Raw genomic sequence first — 22,725 nt, 5'->3', positions numbered from 1 at the left:
CCAAGCCGTGTCTTCGACCCACACAACAGCTCACAGCAATCCTGGATCCTTAATCCACTGAGTGAGCCCAGGGATGGAATCCGCATCCTTATGGATATTAGTCGGGTTTGCTACCACCGCGCCAAAATAGGAACTCCTGGATGGGTTTCCGAAGGACAGTTTCATCTCCTCCAAGACAGGTCCTGAGGGGAGGGCCACACTTCCCACTCAGTGTGAGCCAACAGGTCTATGTCACCCTCCAGACTGGGGGTCCCCTCATGAGGGGACCACAGAGGATGAGCGAAAGAAACAGTGAGAGATGAGGACACTGAGAACAGAGCTCACTTTATTGGGAAAAGAGAAAGTTGGGTCCTTGGTCTCAAAACAGGACCTGGAAGAGGCAAAAGCCAGGTGTTTGAATCAAGCGTCATTTGAACATGCCCGCCTCCCTCACCTCCCAAGTGGGGCAGCTCCAGTTACAAGCACCAGCGGCCCCCGCCCCCCAACCCCAGGCTGTGTTACCAATGGACATCTGTTTCTGGGATCAAGGAACGTGAGGGAAATGTCTCCTTCTCTCCCAGCATGGCAGTGCCCTCAGAACCCATCAGCTCCTACCTCTAACCCTCCATTGCACAGAGGCCCAGAAAGGGACAGAACCCTGCCCAGAGGCACACAGTCAGCAAGTGCAGGATGGAGAGTCAAACCTGCATTCCCTGTCTCCTGGCTTGGGACTCATTCCAAGAGAAGATTCTAGAAGATGGGCCCCATCAAATGGGTATCACCTGCCCTGACACTCGCCAAGAGACTCCATCCCCATGACTCATAGGTGCAAGCCAGAAGACGCAGGCCAGTGCCACCTGGGGACCTCCTAGGGTGGGCCCCTGGGAGGGCGGTGCTGCTGAGGACAAAAGGGACAGCTATGGGGAAGGTGCTTGGGAAGAAGACATCCTCTTGAAATTTGCTTCTCTGATGAGTGCAATCCTACCTTCTGAAATCCAAGATGGTTAAAAAGCAAAGTCCTTCGCTCCTGACCCATCTACAGCATCCAGAGACGGCCATCAGAGCAGGAATAACCTAGAATGTTAGATAATGTCAAAAAGCTCCATTTGGAGTTCCTGCTGTGATGCAATGGGATCAGCAGTGTCTCTGCAGCACCAGCATGCCAGTTCAATCCCCAGCCTGGCAGTGGGTTAAAACAGGTGTTGCCACAGCTGCAGCAGCGTAGGTCTGCAACTGCAGCTTGGATCCAGTCCCTAGCCCGGGAAATCCCTATGCCGTAGAGTGGCCAAACACGGGAAAAAAAAGCTCCACTTGTCAAGCACTTACTATGCACCAGGCACCTCATTGATCCACTTGGTGGATTAACTGCCTTGTGCCAGTTGCAGCATCAGTTGCTGGGAAATTTGTGAGACTAAAACAGACATGATCCTTCACTCATAGCTTCTTTGTAAATCTTCACAACTTCTTGGTAGGCACGGTCCCCCATGATTAAGGAAATGGGCTCACAGAGTGAGGTGATTTTCCCAAGGTTACACAGCAAAGACATGGCAAGCAGTCAAAAAAATCACAGAACAAGCTGGCCTTCCAAGACACAGAGGGACTAGATGGGAGAGGGACCTGCCAAAGTCACAGCAGTTTCTTGAGTGGCTGGCACCTGCCCCTGCTACAAAGGTGATGAGAAACAGAGCTGGCAGGGAGCATGCTCAGTCCACACCTGTGAGCTAGACACAAGGAATCCCCACAGTGCCCTCCGCGTAATCACAGAATGTCCTCTTGGGAGCCAGGAGGAGGTAAGCAGAGGAAGTGAACTTGATGGAACCAGGATGGGATTCTAGCTGGCCCAGCCATGGACAAGCTGTGTGGCCTTGGGAAAATCATTCCCCTCTCTGAGCCTCAGTTTCCTCATCTGTAAAATAGGGGTAATAATAATGCCTACTTCACTGTCATGTGGTGAAGATGAAATGTTACCCCATGTAAAGTGCCTGGAACCAGGAAGGGCCCCGTGTGCCATCTGTATTATCTATTATAATGACACTGGCCTCTCACTGAGATCTGCATCTGGGGAGGGCTCTGCACAGGTGAGGCTCATGGCAAGTGGTGCTGATGGAGCCAGAACCTTAGCAAGCCCCCAGCCCAGCTCGCCACTCTGTCAGGAAGTCCATCCTGAAGACACCTCACCAGCCCCTCTCTGGCCCTCATTTTGAATTTCCAAGCTGCCTGACCCCAGGACCAGCCTGCTATTCTAGTCCCTGCTCTCCCAACACCTGCAAGCTCAGAGTAGGGGGGGGGGTCCAGGTCCTGACCCTCTGCCGTCACCCCCCTACACACACCAGCTCCCAGCACTAGGTGCTCAGTGCCCAGAAATGAAATAAAGGAAGAAATGATGATGAGTAAGTAAGTGATGAGAAAAGGGGTGTGTGTGTGTGTTTAAGTGCTGGAGCCAGGATCGGGGGGAATCACTTCATAGGGGTTTTAGAGCCTCAAAGGTGCTCCCTGCCTGGATCTGCAGTGGTTGCAAGGCTGAGGATCTGCAGCTGATGACAGAGGGGCTGGTCTTCAGGCAGAGGCCCCACAGGGGCCCAACCTGTGTTATTGCTCCTCCAAGTTCTCTCAGGACATAGTGACTCCACCTTGTGGAACATTTCAAATTCCACCTCAAGCAAACCTCTTTAGACAGCAGCCTCTGGCACCCCCATTACTATTGCAGAATAACCTTATATCAGGGCCCCCTATGTGCCAGGCAGAATCTCTAGGCCTCAGAGAGGGTGCTTGGAAACAAAGTGACTTGCTTAAGATCACATTGCCAGTAAGTGGACAGGAATCTAGCAAAATCAGGATACTCACTAGAAACTGAGCATCATATTAGAGACTGACTCATTCCCTCACCGTAAATCTAGGAGGAAACAGGAGTTCCCATTGTGGCTCAACCGAAACAAATCTGACTAGTATCCATGAGGATGCAGGTTCAATTCCTGGCTTCGATCAGTGGGTCAAGGATCCAGTGTTGCCGTGAGCTGTGGTGTAGGTTGCAGATGCAGCTTGGATCTGGCATTGCTGTGGCTGTGGCGAGAGCCAGCGACTGCAGCTCTGATTCAACTCCTAGCCTGGGAACTTCCATGTGCCATGGTGTGGCCCTAAAAAAGACCAAAAGAAAAGAAAAATCTAGGAGGAAACAGAAGCTCAGAGAGGGTAAAACCTTGCCAAGGTCACACACCCAACCAGTTAGCATCAGAAGTGAGAGTTGAATCCATTGTTGGGGCTCCCCAGGCCATGCAGAAAAGTGAACCTGAGGGCTCTGGTTTACTCCCATCACCCTCCTGCCCTCCCCACCCAGCCTCTCTTACATGACACTTGACATTATCCATCACTCCCTCCCCCTGGGAACGCCCTCCTCCTCCAGTTTCCATGGCAGCACATTCTCCCCATCCTCCTCTTGTTTCTCTGGCAGCTTCACATCTCCAACAGTGGCTCCTGAGCCTACAAAGCAGGGGGGTCCCCAGGCTTGGTCCCACATCTCGTCTCCCTCCATCGCTACCTCCAAAAGCTCATCTCCTTTTCCCTCTAGATCTCTAACTATCACTTTGCACTGCCGCTCCACTTTTAAGTAATAAAAAGCTCTTACCAAGTTCCTGTTGTGGCTCATCAGTAACGTAGCCGACTAGTACCCAAGAGGATGTGGGTTCAAGCCCTGGCCTTGCTCAGTGGATTAAGGATCACTGGCATTGCTGTGAGCTGTGATGTAGGTTGCAGACAGGCCTCGGATCTGGCATTGCTGTGGCTGCGGTGTGGGCCGACTGCTGTAGCTACGATTGGCCCCCTAGCCTGGGAACTTTCATATGCATAGGTGCATCCCTAAAAAGACAAAAAAAAAAAAAAAAAAAAAGCTCTTTCCACATGCTAAGAGCTTACTTATGTGCTGGGTCCTACACATGCATTAACTTATTAAATCCTCAAAACAACCCCAAGAAGCTATTCTACAGATGAGAAAACTGAGGTACAGAGAGGGAAAGCCAAGATCTGACTCCTGCCTTAACTACTATTTCTATTAGAAGAAGAGATCATCTTGAAACCAGAGGCAAAAACTGTCCTCCCACCTCTTGAAAAAAGAGGAGTAGAAATTCTGGAGGAAACCAGACCCGCTCTACCACTTTGAGAGCCCTGTGATGATCTAGAATTACACTGTCAATTTGGAGCTTTAAAATGCATCATGCACAATACACTTTGAAACATGAAAATTTGGAGAGCTTCAGGAGAAACAAAAGTTCACGGAAAATTGCCCTTTTCCCTCAGATTTCCCCACTCAGTTTTAAGTCTTCAAAACCCTCCTCCCAGGGTACCAGCTACTGAGGCTCTTCTATTTCAATGATGCCTGAGGTTCACTGGAAACTTGGGCTATGGAGTTCCACTGACTTGAGTTCTAACGGGTTCTGTGACTTAGGGGTAAGTGGCTTGACCTTTCTGAGCCTGACTTCTTGTCTAAACTTAGGGCAATACTACTTGCCCCACTGGGCTGGCATGGAGATCAAAGGGATACTGTTCAGCAAGCACTTGGCATGGGGCCTGGCACACAGAAGCATTAGGCTAAGCCCTATGTTCCAGCAGCGCATAGCTTCTTGCGTTTGCCAGGCACTTGAAATTGCCCTGCTTTTGCACACACTCTTCTTTCTTCTTGGCAGCCAACTTCATCATCCTCCAAGGCCCTCTGGCCCTTTCCACCTCTTCCAGAATTGCTACAAAGATGGATTTCAGTAAAAAGCTAGAAAAGGCACTTGCCTGTGACACCCCCACCCAGCCAGGAGCTCCCTGTCACTGCGTGCGTCACACTGAGATGCAGTGATCTGTTTATGCTTTGGTCCCAGCACAGGTTTGAACGTTCTGAGGGCAGGGCCCTATCTGGCTCATTTCATGTGAAGTGGATTTCCATATGTTTGCTCTACCTTAAATGCACATGGTCTGGACCCGGCCCCTGCCAACTCCAAGACAGATTTATATAGAGAAATGGTAAACAGCAAGCAGATCTGTTATACCCCCAGGAGATGGCACTGAGTGGATCTGGAGCAGCCTCCAGACAGGCCTGTCCCGGGAGGAGCTGAAGGAGACACAGTCTTTGTAAGGAGAATACAGTTCTGGCTCCAATGTCACCTCCTTCAGCAGTCCTCCCCAGTTCCTAAATAGTCCTCTTTCTATGACATCTCCACAAGGCATTAGCAGAAGGGGCCCCAAGTGATAAACAAGTGTCCAGGAGGTGCCCCCTCCTTGCTGACACTCCCCCATCCAGACACAGAGGTCTCTACAGTCACAGGCTCCATTTGGATGGTGATGGTGATCTAGGTGTGCTGGGACCCTAAACCTCGGTTGCTTAGCAGCCTGGATGCCCACATCTTCCAGGGTTCTAGTGCAGCCATTTCCTGAAGGAAGGGAATTCCCAGATCTGGTGCTTCCAGGACCCTCATCCCGGGGAGGGGGGGGGTTGTCCACTAAGGGCATGTGCCCTAATGTGCCCAAAGCTCACCTTGGTTCCTAAGTCCCCAACCCCCTGAATGCTAACTCAGCCCCCTGCTGGAGTGACAGCCTCCTAGACAGGGAAAAAACTTTTGTTCCAAGGAAATGACTGTCAAAAGGAGAAAAGGTGTCTTTTTTTTTTTTCTGTTTGAGATGAAGACGTCAATTTCTTTCCATCTGTCCCAAAAAGGGAAGAAAATTAAATTTGTTTTTACAAAGATGTCAGCACACTGCTTCAATAGGGAGTCAGGGGTGTGTGACAGAGAGAGGCGGGGGATGGGGGGGGATGAACCACACAAGAGGCACAGGAAACAAGCCAGACCCTGATCCTGGGGGAAGCCAAGATCTGGGAATGGTTGAATAAATTGCCAAACTAAGAGAAAAACTTCTATGCCTAGCTCTGGTGGACCTCACCCTCAGCAGCTCGAGCAAGTGGGGGACCTGAGGACCCTGGGGAGCGGGAGAGAGACGGAAGAACACACTGATGCTGGCATTTTGCTTATAAACCCCACCCCCCACTCCACCCCCACCCCATTCCTTCAAAGTCAGGTCCTGGGGTGGGATGCAGTTCCAGTTCCCTGGATGTACTGGGTGCAGCCAGATGTTAGAGAAGGGAGAGAGGACTTCCTGGTGGTTCTTATCAAGAGGCCAGAGATTGAGAGGAGGAAAATTCCACTCCAATGCTTCAGATCCCCCCACCCAGTCCCAGGGCCACCAACACTCATGGAGCTCTAACTAGTGTGGACCTCTGTCCCCCAGCACCAAGGCCAGAGAAAATGGGGTCATGAGGACCCCCCAAAGCATCTGCCCTCCAGCTTGAGGACCTAACCTCAAAACAGATGCCCCCTATTAGCCCTTGGCACAGAGACAGACAAGCAGTTCTGGTTTGGGGTTTTGGACCCACAGGTCCCCCCTTACTCCTCCCTATTAGGGATCCCACACCATCTGAGGCCCTGTCCCACTACCCCACCCTGGAGCCTTTGGCCCTGCTCCACTGCCCCATCCCAAGCCTCACTGGGACACTGTGCTGGGGACACTCCTTGGATGCTGGGCATCTCTACCAATTCCAGGGAAACTGGAGAGAGAAAGTATATTGTTTCTCTCCATATTATTTTCTCTTTATAAAGATGTCAAGCTGGGCCTGGACCTTGGCAGGCCTTGACTCTGTCATGACCTCCTGGCTGGGACTCTACCCCAAGCTGAGGCCCCTCTCCGCAAAGAGGCCCCATCTCATGGCCCAAGGTTGAGCTGTCGCCGCAGCTTCTTTGTCCTGTCCTTCCCAGTCACCCCCAAGGAGGCCCCTCCCCACCACGCAGAGACCCAGTCTTCCCCCTCAATTCCACCTTCCTCATCATTGCCTGTCCGGGTCCTGGGCCGGTCTCAGGCCAGACCCCGCTGCCCCCACAAGCCTGGCTTCAATTAGAACTCATGGCCCTCTCAAGGTTGAGACCCCACCCCCATCTAAGGGGCCCGGTTTAGCCGCCCGGTTCTAGAGCGGCAGGTCCCGTTCCCCTGGGCTCGCTAACTCCCCCAACACAACCCAAGGCCGTTGACCTTGCGCTCAGCCTAGAAGCACTCCCACCTTCTTCCTGCCCCCTGCCAGCCCCAGACCAAAGGTCCACCCCACGGAAGGGGCCTCATCCCCATCCAGCTGTCCCCTTCCGCGTCGTGGCCCCCGCCCCCAGGAGAACTTGGCGTGCCACAGGGTTACTCTGGAGGGGCGCACGGCGGGCCTGCCCGGCCGGGTCAGGCAGCAGCGCCACCGCCGGGGCCGTCAGACGGGGTGCAGGCGGTGACCCGTTCGCGGGCAGTGGCTTCGCGGGCGCGACTGAAGCTGCTGGGTTCCGGACGGCTGCAGGGCGTGCGGCAGAGCTGGCGGAAGCAGCGCTTGAAGTTCTCGTCCAGGAAGGCGTAGAGCACGGGGTTGAGGCTGCTGTTGGCATAGCCGAGCGCGATGCACAGGTGCAGCGCGGCCACCACGAGCGGGTCACGGCGGTCGATGTCCACCAGCGTCCAGACGATGACGAAGATGTGGATGGGAGCCCAGCACACTACGAAGGCTCCCACCACCACCAGCACCATGCGCGTGATGCGCCGGAGGCTGCGGTCCTTCTCCTTGGAACCTGACAGCAGGCGCACGCTGCGCAGCCGCAGCAGCATAAGGCCATAGCACACGGTGATGACGAGGATGGGCACGACGAAGGCGAAGAGGAACACACAGATCTTGGTCACCGTGTCCCAATACCAGCTGGGGCTGGGGAACTGGAGCATGCACACCACTGCCCCGTCTGGGCCAGGGAAACAAGCAAAGATAGACAGGATGAGGGCCTTATGGGTCTAAGGATCTTGCCTCCCTGCTCGCCCACCCTTCTCCCCTTGGTCAAGCTCCACTGCCTCCTCCTGGCCTTTGCTCCAGGGGATTTTTCTACCTGGAATGTCCTCCTTCTCTTCTGTACTTGGTGACCTCCTACTCATCCTTCAAGACCCCAGCAGGATTGGCCCCAATCTAGGAAGTCTGCTTACTGTATTCTCTCCTGGTACTTTTATATGCCTCTAAGTCCATGGGAAGCAGTGATGCTATAATTTTGCCCAAGCCTACTAGATGCTATTCATTATAATTACTCAAAGCACTCCACACATTTCCAGAGTAGCTCCAGTGGAGACAATACTGCTATGACTGACTTAGAGCATGAGTTAAGAGCAGGACTCAGGCCCTGCTAACTGTGTAATGTGGCCTTGGGCAAATTATTCAATCACTAGGAGAGCTTCCATAATGTGAGACTACTAACGGTACCTAAACTCATAGGATTGTTGAGGATTAAATGGGCCATAGCATGGAAAGCACTTAGCACAGTGGGGTTCAAGCACTCGGCGTACTCACAAGGCAGAGGGGCAGAAACATGTGGGAGGCCAGAGGTCAGAGCTAGGGCCAGGGAGGCAGATCTTAGCTTCATGTCAAGAACTTTCCAACTCCCAGACTTGACCAAAGATGAGAAGAGCACCCAGGATGGCGTGAGCTCCCTGTTCCTGGGGTGTGGGCTCGGGCTGGATGAGCACCTCAGGGGATATTGTGGGATTCAGATACAGGCCTGAGGCTGGCCCAGGGGACTCCCAAGACCTCTTAGGATTCTGGAATCTGAGGAGCCACACAGTGGACTTGGAGCCTGAGAGCTGTGAGAAAGGAGCTGAGATCCACAGACAAGGTGGGTCCACAGGACATCGGGCTGGCAGGACCCCCAGCGATGACTGAACCCAAGGACTTCATTCTACAGACGGCAGGAGCCCACTCAGAGAGGAATAGCACTTGTCTGAGGTCACACAGCAAATGGCTTATAGAACTGAGTGCCGATGGCACACACTGGGGGAGTGTGTATGTGTGTGAGAGAGAGAGATGAGGAGGCCCATCTGGCCTGGCCCCCAGGAGGGCTGCAGTTAATGGCCTGTAAACTGAAGGCTGACAGTGAGGAATGGGGCCCAACTGCTGAGTCAAAACTAATCACTGTATAAGGGCACCCAGGGTTCTACCCTTGTGAGAGTTGACGGTGGCCAAGAAACGCCCCTCCAAGCCTTTTCCCCTCTTCCACCACAACATCTACAATCTGCAAACCTTCCCCCCGGGGCCAAGAGGAGCAACAGATATGGGGGCTTAATCCTTGGGTTTTAGGCCAAATGCTACCAAACGTCTCTGGCTGTGTGACCCTAAACAAACCATCTGACCTCTCTGATTCTCAGTTTTCTTACAATCAAATGGCAGTAGGAGTCCCTGCCTTGTTTATCTTGTAGGCTTCATCATTCCTTTTTTTTTTTTGATAGGTAAGAAATAGATTTATTAAGATAGGATAGGACATTTGTAAGAGGTGCAAGCAGGCAGGCACAGAAGCTCTGCCAGGCTTCATCATTCTAATAGCTGCTATTTATTGGGCCTTGGCAATGAGCCAGGCCTTGTCCTAAGTGTTTTACACATATAACCTTGTGTAATCTCCTCAACAACCCATGGTAAAGCATGGCTCAAATAGGTTAATGACCAATGTCTTTGGCACTCCGCTAAACTACTTTTCCAACTTATTTACATCAAGTTGGGGTCATGTGATCAGCTGTCACTAGGAAGAGATGGGCCATGACATTTAAAAGTAGCTGTGCTTTCTCACTACTCCCATATTCATCTTCTGGCCAGATGCCAGCACACTGCATCCAACACCATCATTTGGAGCCTGGATTTCTGAATGACTGTGTGGAATAGAGCCCAGCCCCCTGCCCTCACTCACACTGTATTGTTTATAAGTGAGAAAATTCTACTTTGTTAAGCCTCTTAGCTTTGGAGATTGTTACCGCAGCCACCCTGACTGATACCAGTAGTTTCTCTATTAATTACTCTTACTCTGAGGACGTGCACCTGTCATTTGCGCAGGCTGTTCTCTGAGGCCTTGCTTTGGGCATCTGGGTCAGTGGTTTTCAACTTGGGGTAGAAGAGAGTTTGGGATGAGACTGCAGATCTATGGCCTCCACTGCTCACTGGTCATTGACCAGTGACACCTTCACCCCACTGGCCATCCATCCCTCTCCCTATATATAGGTCATTCACACTCATTTGGCCATCTGTAATCCCATTCATAAACTTCCTTTGGCCAGCAACCCCTATGACCACTGACCTCTGCAGTCAGTCCTTCACACTCCCATTGGGTTGACTATCCACACTCCCACTGGCCAGCCATCCACACTTTCACTGATCAGCAATCCGCACCTCCACTCGTGAGCCAGCTACAACCACCCTGGTAAGTGACCTGCCAACCCACAGAGGCCAGTGTGCTGCCTCCTGTGGTCAGTGACCTGTACCAAGGCACCCTCCCTCACTCACCCCGGGGGCGGGTCACGGCCATGACCATGATGGGTACACCAACACCCGAGGCCAGGACCCAGATGCAGATGTTGATCAGCTTGGCCTTGGCAGGTGTGCGGAAGTCCAGGGCTTTGACCGGGTGGCAGACGGCAATATAGCGGTCGACGCTCATCATGGTGAGCGTGAAGATGCTGGTGAACATGTTGTAGTAGTCGATGGAGAGTACGGCCTTGCAGAGCAGCTCCCCAAAAGGCCACGTCTCCATCAGGTACTTGGCACTCTGGAAGGGCAGCGTGCTGGTGGCCAGTGCATCTGCCAAGGCCAGGTTGAAGATGTAGATGTTGGTGGCCGTCTTCATCTTAGTGTACCTTAAAAGGAAGTACATGTGCAATTGTCCCATTTCACAGATTTCAGTTTCACATGAAGCTCAGGAGGGGAAGTGACATGTGCAAGATCACACAAAAGGTCAGGGGCAGAGGTGGAACCAGGACCCTGAACTATGATTCAGCATCACTCCCTTCAACTATAACAGACGCAAAAGGATTTCTCTGGCAGGAAGTATCTGCGGAAAAATCCTTATCTTCCCAGGGATTCTAAGAATATGATTAAAGACAAAACTGGGCTCCAGAGGAAAACAAGTCTAGGTTCTCATCCTGCCACTACTATTCATTAGCTAAGTGACTCTGGGCTAGTAACTTGATTTCTCTAAGCCTCAGTGTCCATAACTTAAAAAAAAAAAAAAAAAAAAAAGGCTCGGAGTTCCCTTCATGGCTCAGCGGTAATGAACCCAACTATTATCCATGAGGATGTGGGTTCAACCCCAGCCTCACTCAGTGGGTTAAGGATCCAGCATTGCCATGAGTTGTGGTGTAGGTCGCAAACACAACTCGGATCTGCGTTGCTATGGCTATGGCGTAGGCTGGCAGCTGTAGCTCCAATGTGACCCCTAGCCTGGGAACTTCCATATGCCTCAGGTATGGCCCTAAAAAGACCAAAACAAACAAACAAACAAACAAACAAAATGAAAGAAAACAAAGGCTGAAACTTTTACCAACCTCATACAGTTGTTATAACATCAGATGAGATGATATAGCATTTAGCCCTGAGCTCAAAACATGGTAAGTGCTCAATATGTTTTAGCTGTTATTCTTCATATATAAGAATGAAGCTGGGGGCTAGACCAGAGTGACCTGACCCTCTGGCCTCTGCCAGTGACTTGGCCTTTTGGGAATATGATTAGCCAGCTCTGAGGAAGCCGGGGCAGACAGGTTGGGGCCTTAGACCACCCGAGCGTTCTTCATAGTAGACCAGGACTCCCAGTCCGTGGTCTCAGCCAGACCATCTTATCCCCATGTAGTTGGACTCACCCAGATGTGGGAAAGGGGAACAGATGATAGATTCACACATCTGACCCAGGGCATGAGCCCAGGTGTCCCAGCCAGATGTCTGCAACCAAGGCAAGCACTCAGAGCTCTCCAACATCCCTCCATGCTCTGTGCCACCCAGCTGCCTGCACTGCACTTGGCCCCTTGTTGGCCAGCACGTACAGTCACAGCCCCTTCTGTACCGGGGCACTGAGCTGGGCAGCGGGGAGCCCGGAGGAGGCTAAATACACTGAAACAGACCATGTCTGTGCAGTGTGATCGTCACAGAAACACACATGCTGAGGCAGGGGTCAGGACGCCCCTGGAATGGTCTGAGAAACCCAGGGTTGCATGAGCAACTTGTCAAATTTCAGAGCAGAAAAAGCCCTGAGAGATTAAAGGGAAGTGATTTTACTAACATGGGGTCCAAGGACTCCCAAAGGAATTGCTGGAAGAGCCTATGGGAAATGCAGATCCTTGGACCCCACCCCAGACCTCTGAGTCTTAATCTCTGGAAATCAGGCCTGGGAATCTTTGTCTTTAACAAGATACCACAAAAGTTCCCTGGTGGCTCAGTAGGTTACGGATCTGGCATTGTCACTACTGTGGCTCAGGTCATTGCTGTAGTGAAGGTTCCATCCCTGGCCCAGAATCTTCTGTGTGCTATAGGAGTGGCAGAAACAAACAAAATGAAAAACAAGTTCTCTCTCTCTCTCTCTCTCTCTCTCACACACACACACACACACACACACACACACACACACACACACACACGATTCTCATGGGCTCTAAAAGCTTGAGAAACACTACGTAGCCCAAGGCTCACACTGGGGGAGATGGGAAACTGACTCAAGGTCACAGAGCAGCAGCATCAGAACCAAGATGAGACCTTGGACCTCCCAGCTCCCACACAGTACTCTCTCTCCACCCTCCACCAACAGTGGATCTACACTGCATGCCTCTGCTCCTCTGGGTGGGAATTCCCAGGGCATCCAGAATGAGTGCACCCCATGTGTTCTGAATGACTGAATGAACTCCTGTCAGCTAAGGCTGTTCCTTCATGAGGTATCTGATTTTTTTTCTTTTTTTTTGGTTTTTTAAAAAATCGACTCCTTCATTGGTTTTAATCCAGATGGCAGTGGGGAGCCATGGAAGACGTGTAAGTGGTAGAGGCAAACCTTAGAGTGAGCACCCTGATTCATGCGGAGGATGAATCGTGGGGCCAGGAGGCTGGTGTCATGACACCAGGGCCAGTATTTGTCCCATTCCCTCCCCAAATAGCTATCATTTGCCCCGGGGCTGGAGAAGCAAAAAGTTTTGCTGGAAGACAGCAGAATTGCAAGTCTCAGCACGTCTGCCTTCAGCGGGTGCGGGATCACGGCTGCGTGGGAAGCGGTCTCAACCCCACAGCTGACTCGTCTAATTTCACTTCTTTCACGCAGAACAATTAGAAGCTGTTCTTTGCCTGCTATTTTGATTTGTGAAGGATCCTTCAATTCCCAGAGGGGGCTGGGATGCGGGGAAGTGGGTGATGAAGCTGCTGTCGCTGGTCCAGGTAGGGCTGAGGCACAGCCGACGCTGGCACGCAGGGCCCCCCAGAGGGAGAGGGGGCCTCTCCTCATAGGTCTCCCAACTGCCACGGCTGCCGGCCACCAAGCCCGGTCCTCTTGGCCTCCTCAGACAGATCCTGCCACTCTCCGGCTCTCTGCTCTGCCCCAGAGGCTCCCCAAAGTCTTCTCCACACACTACAAACTGGCCCGGACCCCACCTCTTGAGCCTGAGCTTCCAGAACCTCCCCCTGGATGGATGTAGCCCCCACCCCAGCCTCTTTGTCCCGCCTTAAACACATCAAGCCCATCCCACCTCAGGGTCTGTGGACTGCTGCTCGCTCAGCCTGGAACCGTCATCCCCCTAAATTTTGCATGGCTTGTTCCTTCACTTAATTCAGGGCTCTATTCAAGTATCACCTCCTCAGAGAGGCGGCCCTGACCTCTCCACCTTAAGGATCCTCTCTCTTCCCTGTCTCCTTACACGGCTTCATTCTTCCCTGTGGCACCAATCACCACCTAACTTCTCGTCTCTTCTCTCCCTTGGCCTCTCTCGCCCCACCCCCTCCCCATAAGCTCCTGGAGGCAGGGCACTTTGCCCACCTCGTTCCCTGTTGTATCGTCAGATCTACCAATGGTACCTGGCAAACAGGCCCTCACCAGACATTTGTTGTGTGGATGCCTTAGTCCACGCCTCCTCAGCTCTCACAGACACCACAACAGCAGCCTCCCTCACCCACGATTCATCCTCCATGTGAGTTAGAGTGCTCACTCTACGATCTGCCTCTACCGCTTACAAGCCTTCCATGGCTCCCCGCTGCCATCTGGATAAAAACCAAACTCCTCACACTGGCATTCCAGCTGGGTAGCCTCCTTTCCCATGGTGCCTGCCCATCCTGTGCAGCCACATCTCTAGTTCCCTCAGATGTCCATGCCCTCCCTTCTAAGAGACAGCCATGGTGATGGTTTGGCAGGAATCCTTCCAAACCGCAGATATGTGGTTTCCGCCAACGCAAGACAATTACAGTGTGAAAAGTCACACAGCACCGTGATGAAAACAGTTGCCCTGCTGCCCTACCCTTCCTCACTTTTCTGTCCCGCTCCCCGGAGGCAGACACTTTTTTTTTTTTATGAAAAGAGTCAACCACTTTTAATGTTTTTAGTTATTCTTCTAGTGATAATGTCCATAGTTCTAAACAATATGCTCAAATACCTTTTTTGGGTTTTGTACGCACCCGAGGCATGTGATGGTTCCTGGGCCAGGAACTGAACTTGAGCCACAGCAGCAACTGGAGCTGCTGCAACGACACCACCAAATCCTTAACCCACTGAGCCACCAGGGAATTCCTTAAATGTCTATTTCTTGACGTATCTCTCTCTTTTTTTGCATTTTATGGCCACACCTGTGGCATATAGAAGTTCCTGGGCTACGGGTTGAATCAGAGCTGCAGCTGCCGGCCTACAACACAGCCACAGAGCAATATGGAATCTAAGCCGTGTCTGCGACTTACACCAAAGCTCACAGCAACTCGGATCCTTAAGACACTGAGGCCAAGGATCGAACCCGCATCCTCATGGTTACTAGTTGGGTTTGTTACTGCTGAGCCACAGCTGGAACTCCCTTGATGTATCTATTTTGGACAGTATCTGTTAAAGTTTGTATTTCATTAAGCCAGGGTATGCAGCAGTAATGAACAATCCCAAAATCTCAGTGGCTTGGGAGGTCCCATTGTGGCTCCGTGGCTAATGAAACTGACTAGTATCCATGAGGATATGGGTTCTATCCCTGGCCTTACTCAGTGGGCTAAGGATCAGGTATTGCTTTGGCTGTGGTGTAGGCCAGTAGCTGCAGCTCTGACTGGACCCCTAGCCTGGAACTTCCATATGCCACGGGTGCAGCCCTAAAAAGCAAAAAACAAAACAGAAACAGAATCTCAGTGGCTTAACACACAAAAAAGGTGTATTTCTTATCCTTGAAGAATCCATTCAGTGTCTCCAAGACAACCACATTCCATGAAGCAATTCCAGCCTGCTTGATACTGCGGCTCTGCTGTCTTAACCTAAGGCCTCCTTGGTCACCACGGAGGGAGAAGGGACAGCCACAGGGTCACTTAAGCTTCATCCTAGCTGCAACATGCACTTTCACTTGAAGCCAACTGACCAGAACTGGTTATACAACCCCATCCAATTGCAAGGAGCTGAGAAGTACTTTTATGTGCCCAGAAAGAGGGAGAACCAAATGGTATTGAATTCTGCTACAGCCCTCCACAGCTGTCTCATATGGCAGATGAGGACTGACTTCCTACACTACCCAACTTCCTCTTCATTGTCTCAATATAATCTTACCACAATATAAATTTTTTTAGTTAGATATTCAGCGTTTACTTTTTCCCCAGAGTTTATATTCTTTTTGGCCATGTCTGTGGCGTGCAGAAATTCCCAGGCCAGAGACTGAACTCTCACTACAGCAGTAGCCAGAGTCACAGCAGGGACAATGCCAGATCTTTAACCTGCTGAGCCACCAGGGAACTCCAGGGTTTTCATTCTTTTTTTTTTTTTTTTTGGTCTTTTGTCTTTTTAGGGCTGCACACTGCACCATATGGAGGTTCCCAGGCTAGGGATCAAATCGGAGCTATAGCTGCCAGTCTACACTACAACCACAGCAATGTGGGATCCAAGTCACGTCTGTGACCTACACCACAGCTCATGGCAATGTGGGATCCTTAACTCACTGAGCAAGGCCAGGGATCAAACCCGAGTCCTCATAGATACTAGTCGGGTTCGTTAACTACTGAGCCACGATGGGGACTCCTACATTCTTATAACTTAGTAGATAATTGTGCACTGCTGAGCCAAATAGTATAGTATAGTTACATTTGTTTTCTAGTCCCGATTTTTGTTTTTCCTGGAGTTAATAACTGCCTCTTTTTTTCATTTGCTTAGTTCAGTGTATTGCTAAATCTCCTCAAACACTCCAGCAGATCCATAAAATGCCTTTTCTGTGCAGTCACATTATCTATCTGTTCCTTTTGTTTTTCTAGTGATCTACTTCCTGGAGCTTCCCCCCTCTCCCTTTCAATCTAGGACTTGTTGCTTTCTAGACCAGCTGCACACTTGCCCCCCTGTTAGAGCAACTGTTTCCTGGCTTACAAGTCTTCTCTATGTTGGTTTTTGCCCTCCTTTTGGTGGAGCACATCCTCTAGTCACCTCCTCAGAAAGGGCACATAGGAAGTAAAAATGTTACCCCTTGCAGGTCTGAAAATGTCTTTCCTCTATCTTCACTCCTGACTTCTTTGACTATGCATAAAACAGTAGATTGGAAATAATTTTCTACCAGAAAATTGAAGGCATGGCTTCCCTATTTCTAGTTTCCTGTTTGCCTATTGGGGTATCTGAAACCATTCTGATTCCTGATGTTTTGTATGTAATGTGTCCTCCCAATTCCTGAAACTTTTCCAACCTTCTCTTTATTCTTAGTATTCTGACATTTGTGATAATGTGCCTTAGGATGGCTTTTTTTCTTTTTCATTTTTTAAAAGAAGAGTATATTCTAGGAACCAGTGGCAAACGATTTTTATGTTGGAAATGGCACTTACATTTATCTAAAAAAATTTTTTTTTCTTTTTGGCTGCACCCAGGACATGCAGAAGTTCCCAGGCCAAGGATGGGACCCATGTTACAGCAGCAACTCAAGCTACAGCAGTGACAACGCTGGATCCTTAACCAGCAGCACCACCAGGCCCTTTTTCATTTTTATTGGGTCCTCCTGGTCTGAAGGTTTATGCCCTTCAGTATGAAATGTCCTCTTATCATTTCTTTGATCATTTCCTCCCCTCTGCTTTCTCCAGAATCCCTGGACAATCCGGTTGTCAGATATTGGGCCTCCTAGATTGATCATCTAATTTTCTTATCTTTTTTTTTTATCTCTTTGTTTTTTTGGTACATCTTCTGGGAAATTTCCTTTTCATTACCTCTCAATCTATTAAATTTTTTATACTTTATTTTGGCTCACATGTTTTATTTTCCCAGTGCCCTTTCTCTTTTCATTATTCCCCCTTTATTTCGGCCACCCCGCAGTACATGGAGCTCCTGGGCCAGGGATCAGATCCGAGCCAAAGCCTGGAACTAAGCTGCAGCTGTGGCAATGCCGGATCCTTAACCCACTGTGCAGGACCAGGACCAAACCCGTGTCTCAGCCCTCCCAAGACGCCAATCCCGTAGTGCCACAGCGGGAGCTCCTATTCCATTTTTTTAACAGTTTTTACAGCATCTTATTTCATGGATATAATATCTTCTCTCTCTGAGGACACTAATAATTTTTGTTTTGTCTTTTCTTCTGCTCTCTGCACCATCTCCTTCAAACATTTTGGTTTATTAGTCCACTCTGGGCTTCCTCTTTTATCCTGGAGAGTTCCTTCAAATATCTGGTGATCAGTCTTTGAGGGAAGCACTAAATAAAGAATTGGCAGCTTGGGCGGGGGTGAGGCTGTCAACTGGTGGGCTTCATTCTAGGGGGACTGAAGGAAGATCTGGGTTTTACACTACGAAATATCAGTGTCTGGAGGTCTCTTCTTTGGGGCCTTCAGAAAAGAACCCTCCCGTTTCCTGCCTAGGGAGCACACTTCTGGCTGTTAGGATTCTGGGAGCAGAGCTGGAGAAGGGGTCTGGGAAATCTTCATTTTTTTTCTTTTGCTATCTCAATCTGACCCTTTCTGTGTCTGCTGACCCCAAATTCAGTTTCCCTAGGTTAACTTCTCCAAGGAAAAAACCCTGACCTCCTGCAGAGTAGAGGGGTAGTCACCTGGCTGGCTGTGCAGGGTGCTGGGGTGGGGGGCTAAGGGTGTCACTGCTCCCTCTGTAGATAATGGATTCCTTGCCCCTGTTTTCAGCCCCCACATCTCACCCCTGCCTAACCTGTCCCTCCTCTTCAAATTGCTTTTCATCATCCAAATATGTGTTACCATCACTTAAGGAACAAAAACTGAGACAGAAAGAGGTGAAGCAATTTGCCCAAGGTTGCATGGCTATTAAGTAGCAGAGCTGGTATTTAACTTGGGATGTCTAGTGCCAACATCTGGTAATGACTTTGCTATTCTGCCCCTCTGTGCTCATTACTTTCCTTTCTCCCCTATGTTCTTTGAAAAGGTCAAGGAATGTGAGCTTATTATAACCAGAAGTTTGTTCACTCAGCCAACAGGTATTAACTGAGCACCTGATGTGTGTGAGGCACTGAACAAGGGATATAGGAATGAAGATGCCAGTCTGGCTTCTTAAAATTTGTGGTCTAAGGGAGGGAGCGGACACTGAATTGCTACACTTTTAAAGGAAAGGAGTGACGTGGTTTGATTTACGTGTGTTTCTCAAAAGATCTTTGACTTACTGTGTGCAGGTTAGATGGAGGGCAGAGCAAGAGTAGACGAGAGAATGAAATTCCTAGAAAGATAAGTTGTTAGAGACCTACCGTTGGTCTCTAATTCTTTTTTTTTTTTTTTTCTATTTCAAAAAGTTGTAGCACTGACACTGGCCGCACCTAGAGCATGCAGAAGTTCCTGGGCTAGGGATCAAACCCATGCCACAACAGCAACCCAAGCCACAGCAGTGACAATGGTGGGCCCTTAACCCACTGAGCACCAAGGAACTCCAGACCCTTATATTATACCATATAAAAAATTAACTTAAAATGGATGAAAGACCTAAATATGTGCTAGAACTATAAAACTTGTAGAAGAGGAGCTCCCGTCGTGGCTCAGCGGTTAACGAATCTGACTAGGAACCCTGAGGTTGTGGGTTCGATCCCTGGCCTTGCTCAGTGGGTTAGGGATCCGGTGTTGTCGTGAGCTGTGGTGTAGGTTGCAGACTTGGCTTGGATCCCGAGTTGCTGTGGCTCTGGCGTAGGCTGGCAGCTACAGCTCCCATTAGACCCCTAGCCTGGGAACCTCCATATGCTGCAGGAGAGGCCCAAGAAATGGCAAAAAGACCAAAAAAAAAAAAAACTTGTAGAAGAAAACATAGGTGGAAAACTTCGTGTCACTGGATTAGGAAATGATTTCTGGGATATGCTACCCAAAGCAGAGGCAACAAAAAGAAAAAATAGAAACTGGACTATATCAAAATTAAAAATTTTATGCATCAAGGGACACTACCAACAAAGTGAAGAGGCCATCTGCAAAATGGGAGAAAATATATGCAAATCGCATATCAGACAGGTTAATATCTAGACTATATAAAGAACCTCTCCTACAACTCAACCATAAAAAAGCAAACAACAGGATTTAAAATATGGGTAAAGGACTTGAACAGACATTTCTCTAAAGACATACAAATGACCAATAAGCACATGAAAAGATGCTCACCATCACTAATCACTAGAGAAATGCAAATCAAAACCACAGCGAGATACCATTTCACACCTATTAGGATTGCTACTATCAAAAAACAAAACAGGAGTTCCCACTGTGGCACAGTGGATTAAGGATCCAGCATTGCTGCAGCTGAGGCATAGGTCTCAGCTGCAGCTAGGATTTGATCCCTGGCCTGGGAACTCCCATATGTCAAGGGTGTGGCCAAAAAAGAAAAAAGCCAAAAACAAACAGACAAAAACAGAAAATAACAAGTGTTGACGAAGATGTGAAGAAATTGGAACACTTGCGCATTGCTGGTGGAAATATAAAATAGCACAGCCATTGTGAAAAACGGCATGGCAGTCCCTCAAAAAAATTGAAAATAGAATTGCAATCTGATCCAGCGATTTCACTCTAGTATAAACCCCAAAGAATTAAAAGTAGAGTCTTGAAGAGACATATGTGCATCCATGTTCATAGCAGCAGCATCCACGATAGTCTAAAGGTGCCCATCGGTAAGTGAAGGGATAAACAAAAAGTGGTCTATACATACAATGGAATATTATTCAGCCTTAAAAAGGAAGGAGATTTTGACATATGCTACCACATGGATGAATCTTGAGGACACGGTGCCAGTGAAATAAGCCAGGCACAAAAAGACAAAAATGATTTGTATCCTATGATTCCACTCACATGAGGTCCTTAGAGTTGTCAGATTCATAGAGGCAGAAAGTAGAACGGTGGTTGCCAGGGGCTGAGGGAAGAGGGAAATTATTTAACGGGTATCGAGTTTCAGCTTGGGAAGATGAAAAAAAGTTCTGGAGGTGGAGGTGGCTGCACAACAATGTCAGTGACCCATACACTTAAAAATGCTTAACGTGGTAAATTTTATGTTACGTGTTTTTTACCACAATAAAAAAAAAAAAAAAAAGAAACCGTGGGTAATAAAAGCTCTCACTGTTTTCTAAGCTAGAGTCTGGTGAGGGAGCTCTTTAGAGGCATTCAGATCTTAGCTCCTCAGCCTACTTAGCTGTGTGATCTTGAAAAAATTACTTCACCTCTCTGAAACTGTTTCCTCATTGGTAATTTCAGTGTAATCAAGCTTTTTAGGAGCCAGAACACAGCTGGCACATAGACAAGAATTAGCAGATCTGGAGCTTCTGGTGTGGCTCAGCAGGTTAAGAACCTGACATAGTGTCTGTGAGGATTCGGATTCAATCCCTGGCCTCGCTCAGTGGGTTAAGGATCCCACATTGCCACAAGCTTCGGTGTAGGTCACAGATGTGGCTTGGATCCCTCGTTGCTGTGGCTGTGGCATAGGCCAGCAGCTGCAGCTCTGATTCGACCCCTATCCTGTGAGCCTCCATATGCTGCAGGTGCAGCCCTAAAAAGGAAAAAATAAAAAATAAAAAAAGAATTAGTAGTCCTTTGGGGTTTATGTCCCCTGAGATTTTTCTCCATTTTTTTCCTCACAGATTTCAATCTTCCACAACTGGATCCAACCCTGAGAGTGAACTCTATGGACTCTGAGATGCCTTTGCTCTTTTTCTAGGTCAAAAGCCCCATAAGTACATCTTTTTTTTTTTTTTTTTTTTTTTTTTGGTCTTTTCTGGGGCCACTCCTGCGCGGCATATGGAGGTTCCCAGGCTAGGGGTTGAATCGGAGCTGTAGCCACCCGCCTACACCAGAGCCACAGCAACACCGGATCTGAGCCTTGTCTGCGACCTACACCACAGCTCACAGCAACGCCAGATCGTTACCCACTGAGCAAGGGCAGGGATCGAACCCGCAACCTCATGGTTCCTAGTCGGTTTCGGTAACCACTGCGCCACGACGGGAACTCCGCACATCTTGAATTATGCAGCTGCTGAAGAATTTGCTCCCAACCATCTTTCTCAGACCTCAGAGAGGCTCCCTTTACACAGTGCATCAGGTGGCCGACCATGTTGGTTTCAGGGCCTTAAATTCATTCCATCATCTGCCAGACAAGCCCCCCTGGCAGGGAAGAACGTCACCATCTCTGAATTTTTCTTCAATGTCATGGCGACTGGGCGTGCTCTACAGCTGAAGCACAACCAGGGCCACATTAAAGCCACACACACACCTGGGTCTCCTGAGTGCTGGGCTTTTCAACTGACAAGAAAGCTCCTCGTAAGAATTTCCTCCCCCAGGCAAACCCAGGGCAGCTGGTCAGACCCGGGGACCTCTTAATGCCAGGTGCCCAGAAGAAGGCTGAGACATCCCCTCCTTTGTACAAGACTCAATGGGACAGGTCTGACAGCTTTGGGGTGGTCTTTTTTTTTCTCTTTTGCTTTTTATTTAGGGCCACACCTGCAGCATATGGAAGTTCCCAGGCTAGGGGTTGAATCGGAACTGCAGCTGCAGTCTACACCATAGCCACAGCAACACCAGATCCAAGCTGCATCTGAGACTTACACAACAGCTTGCAGCAATGCCAGATCCTTAACCCACTGAGTGAGGCCAGGGATCAAACCCATATTCTCGCAGATCCTATGTCAGGCTCTTAACCTGCCAAGCCACAGTGGGAACTCCTGTTTGTTTTCTTTAAGCAATATTCTCAGTGTCTTTTATTTCATGTACCAGGCACTATGCCCAAAGCAGCAAATGCTTGATTTCATTTCATCCTCACTGCAACCCTGAGTATTAAGAGCAGGTGTGGAAATGTCTCCATCCTACAGAGGAGCTAAGTTAGATGGCTCATCCAAATACACATGGCTAGGAAGTGACAGTGACAGGATTCCAACTTGGACCTGGTTTCAGTGCCCACTCTCATAGCCACCTGCGTCTGTACTCTGATCACTGTCCCCCAGCCACCCACCACCTGCACTAGCTCATCACACACCAGCCATGGGAGGGGCCCATCCTGGAGGCCAGGACCCAAGCGAGGGAACAGGGCCAGAGGCGGGCTGGCTCCAGAGTATTCACTTGTTTTCACACATCTCTCAACCCTGCTACAGTCTGGGGATTTGGAGATAATCTGCTCAGAGTCCAGGCAGGGTCAGGAAGAGACAGACTTACAAACATGAGAACAATGTCACCATGATGCCTCCTGGTGGGGCAAGGAGAGGTCAGTACAGGACAAAATGTACACCTCTGGTCACAAGAGGGTGGCAACCAGGATTTGTGGCATAACA

The 22,725-nt window shown here is 49.6% G+C and overlaps 1 protein-coding gene across 4 annotated transcripts in view; it reads right to left on the bottom strand.

Annotated features, from left to right (window-relative positions):
• Positions 1-299: 299 nt before the first annotated feature.
• OPRD1 (opioid receptor delta 1) overlaps positions 300-22,725 on the bottom strand; it is a 68,022-nt gene continuing 45,596 nt past the window's right edge. For 2 of the 4 annotated variants that reach the window (NM_001444731.1, NM_001444730.1), the window contains 2 exon segments: positions 306-7,769; positions 10,337-10,686. In NM_001444731.1, coding sequence (NP_001431660.1) covers positions 7,228-7,769; positions 10,337-10,676 — 882 coding nt within the window. In that variant the 5' untranslated portion in view covers positions 10,677-10,686 and the 3' untranslated portion in view covers positions 306-7,227. 4 annotated transcript variants of the gene reach the window in all.

The sequence above is a fragment of the Sus scrofa genome, chromosome 6, assembly GCF_054392235.1.
Source record: "Sus scrofa isolate SSC_HxYL_T2T_F1_AM1 chromosome 6, Sscrofa_HxYL_maternal_Yorkshire_Landrace_v2.0, whole genome shotgun sequence".
Classification (NCBI taxonomy): domain Eukaryota; kingdom Metazoa; phylum Chordata; class Mammalia; order Artiodactyla; family Suidae; genus Sus; species Sus scrofa.
The sequence above is the reverse complement of the archived record's forward strand: the minus strand, read 5'-3'. Positions and strand labels throughout refer to the sequence as shown.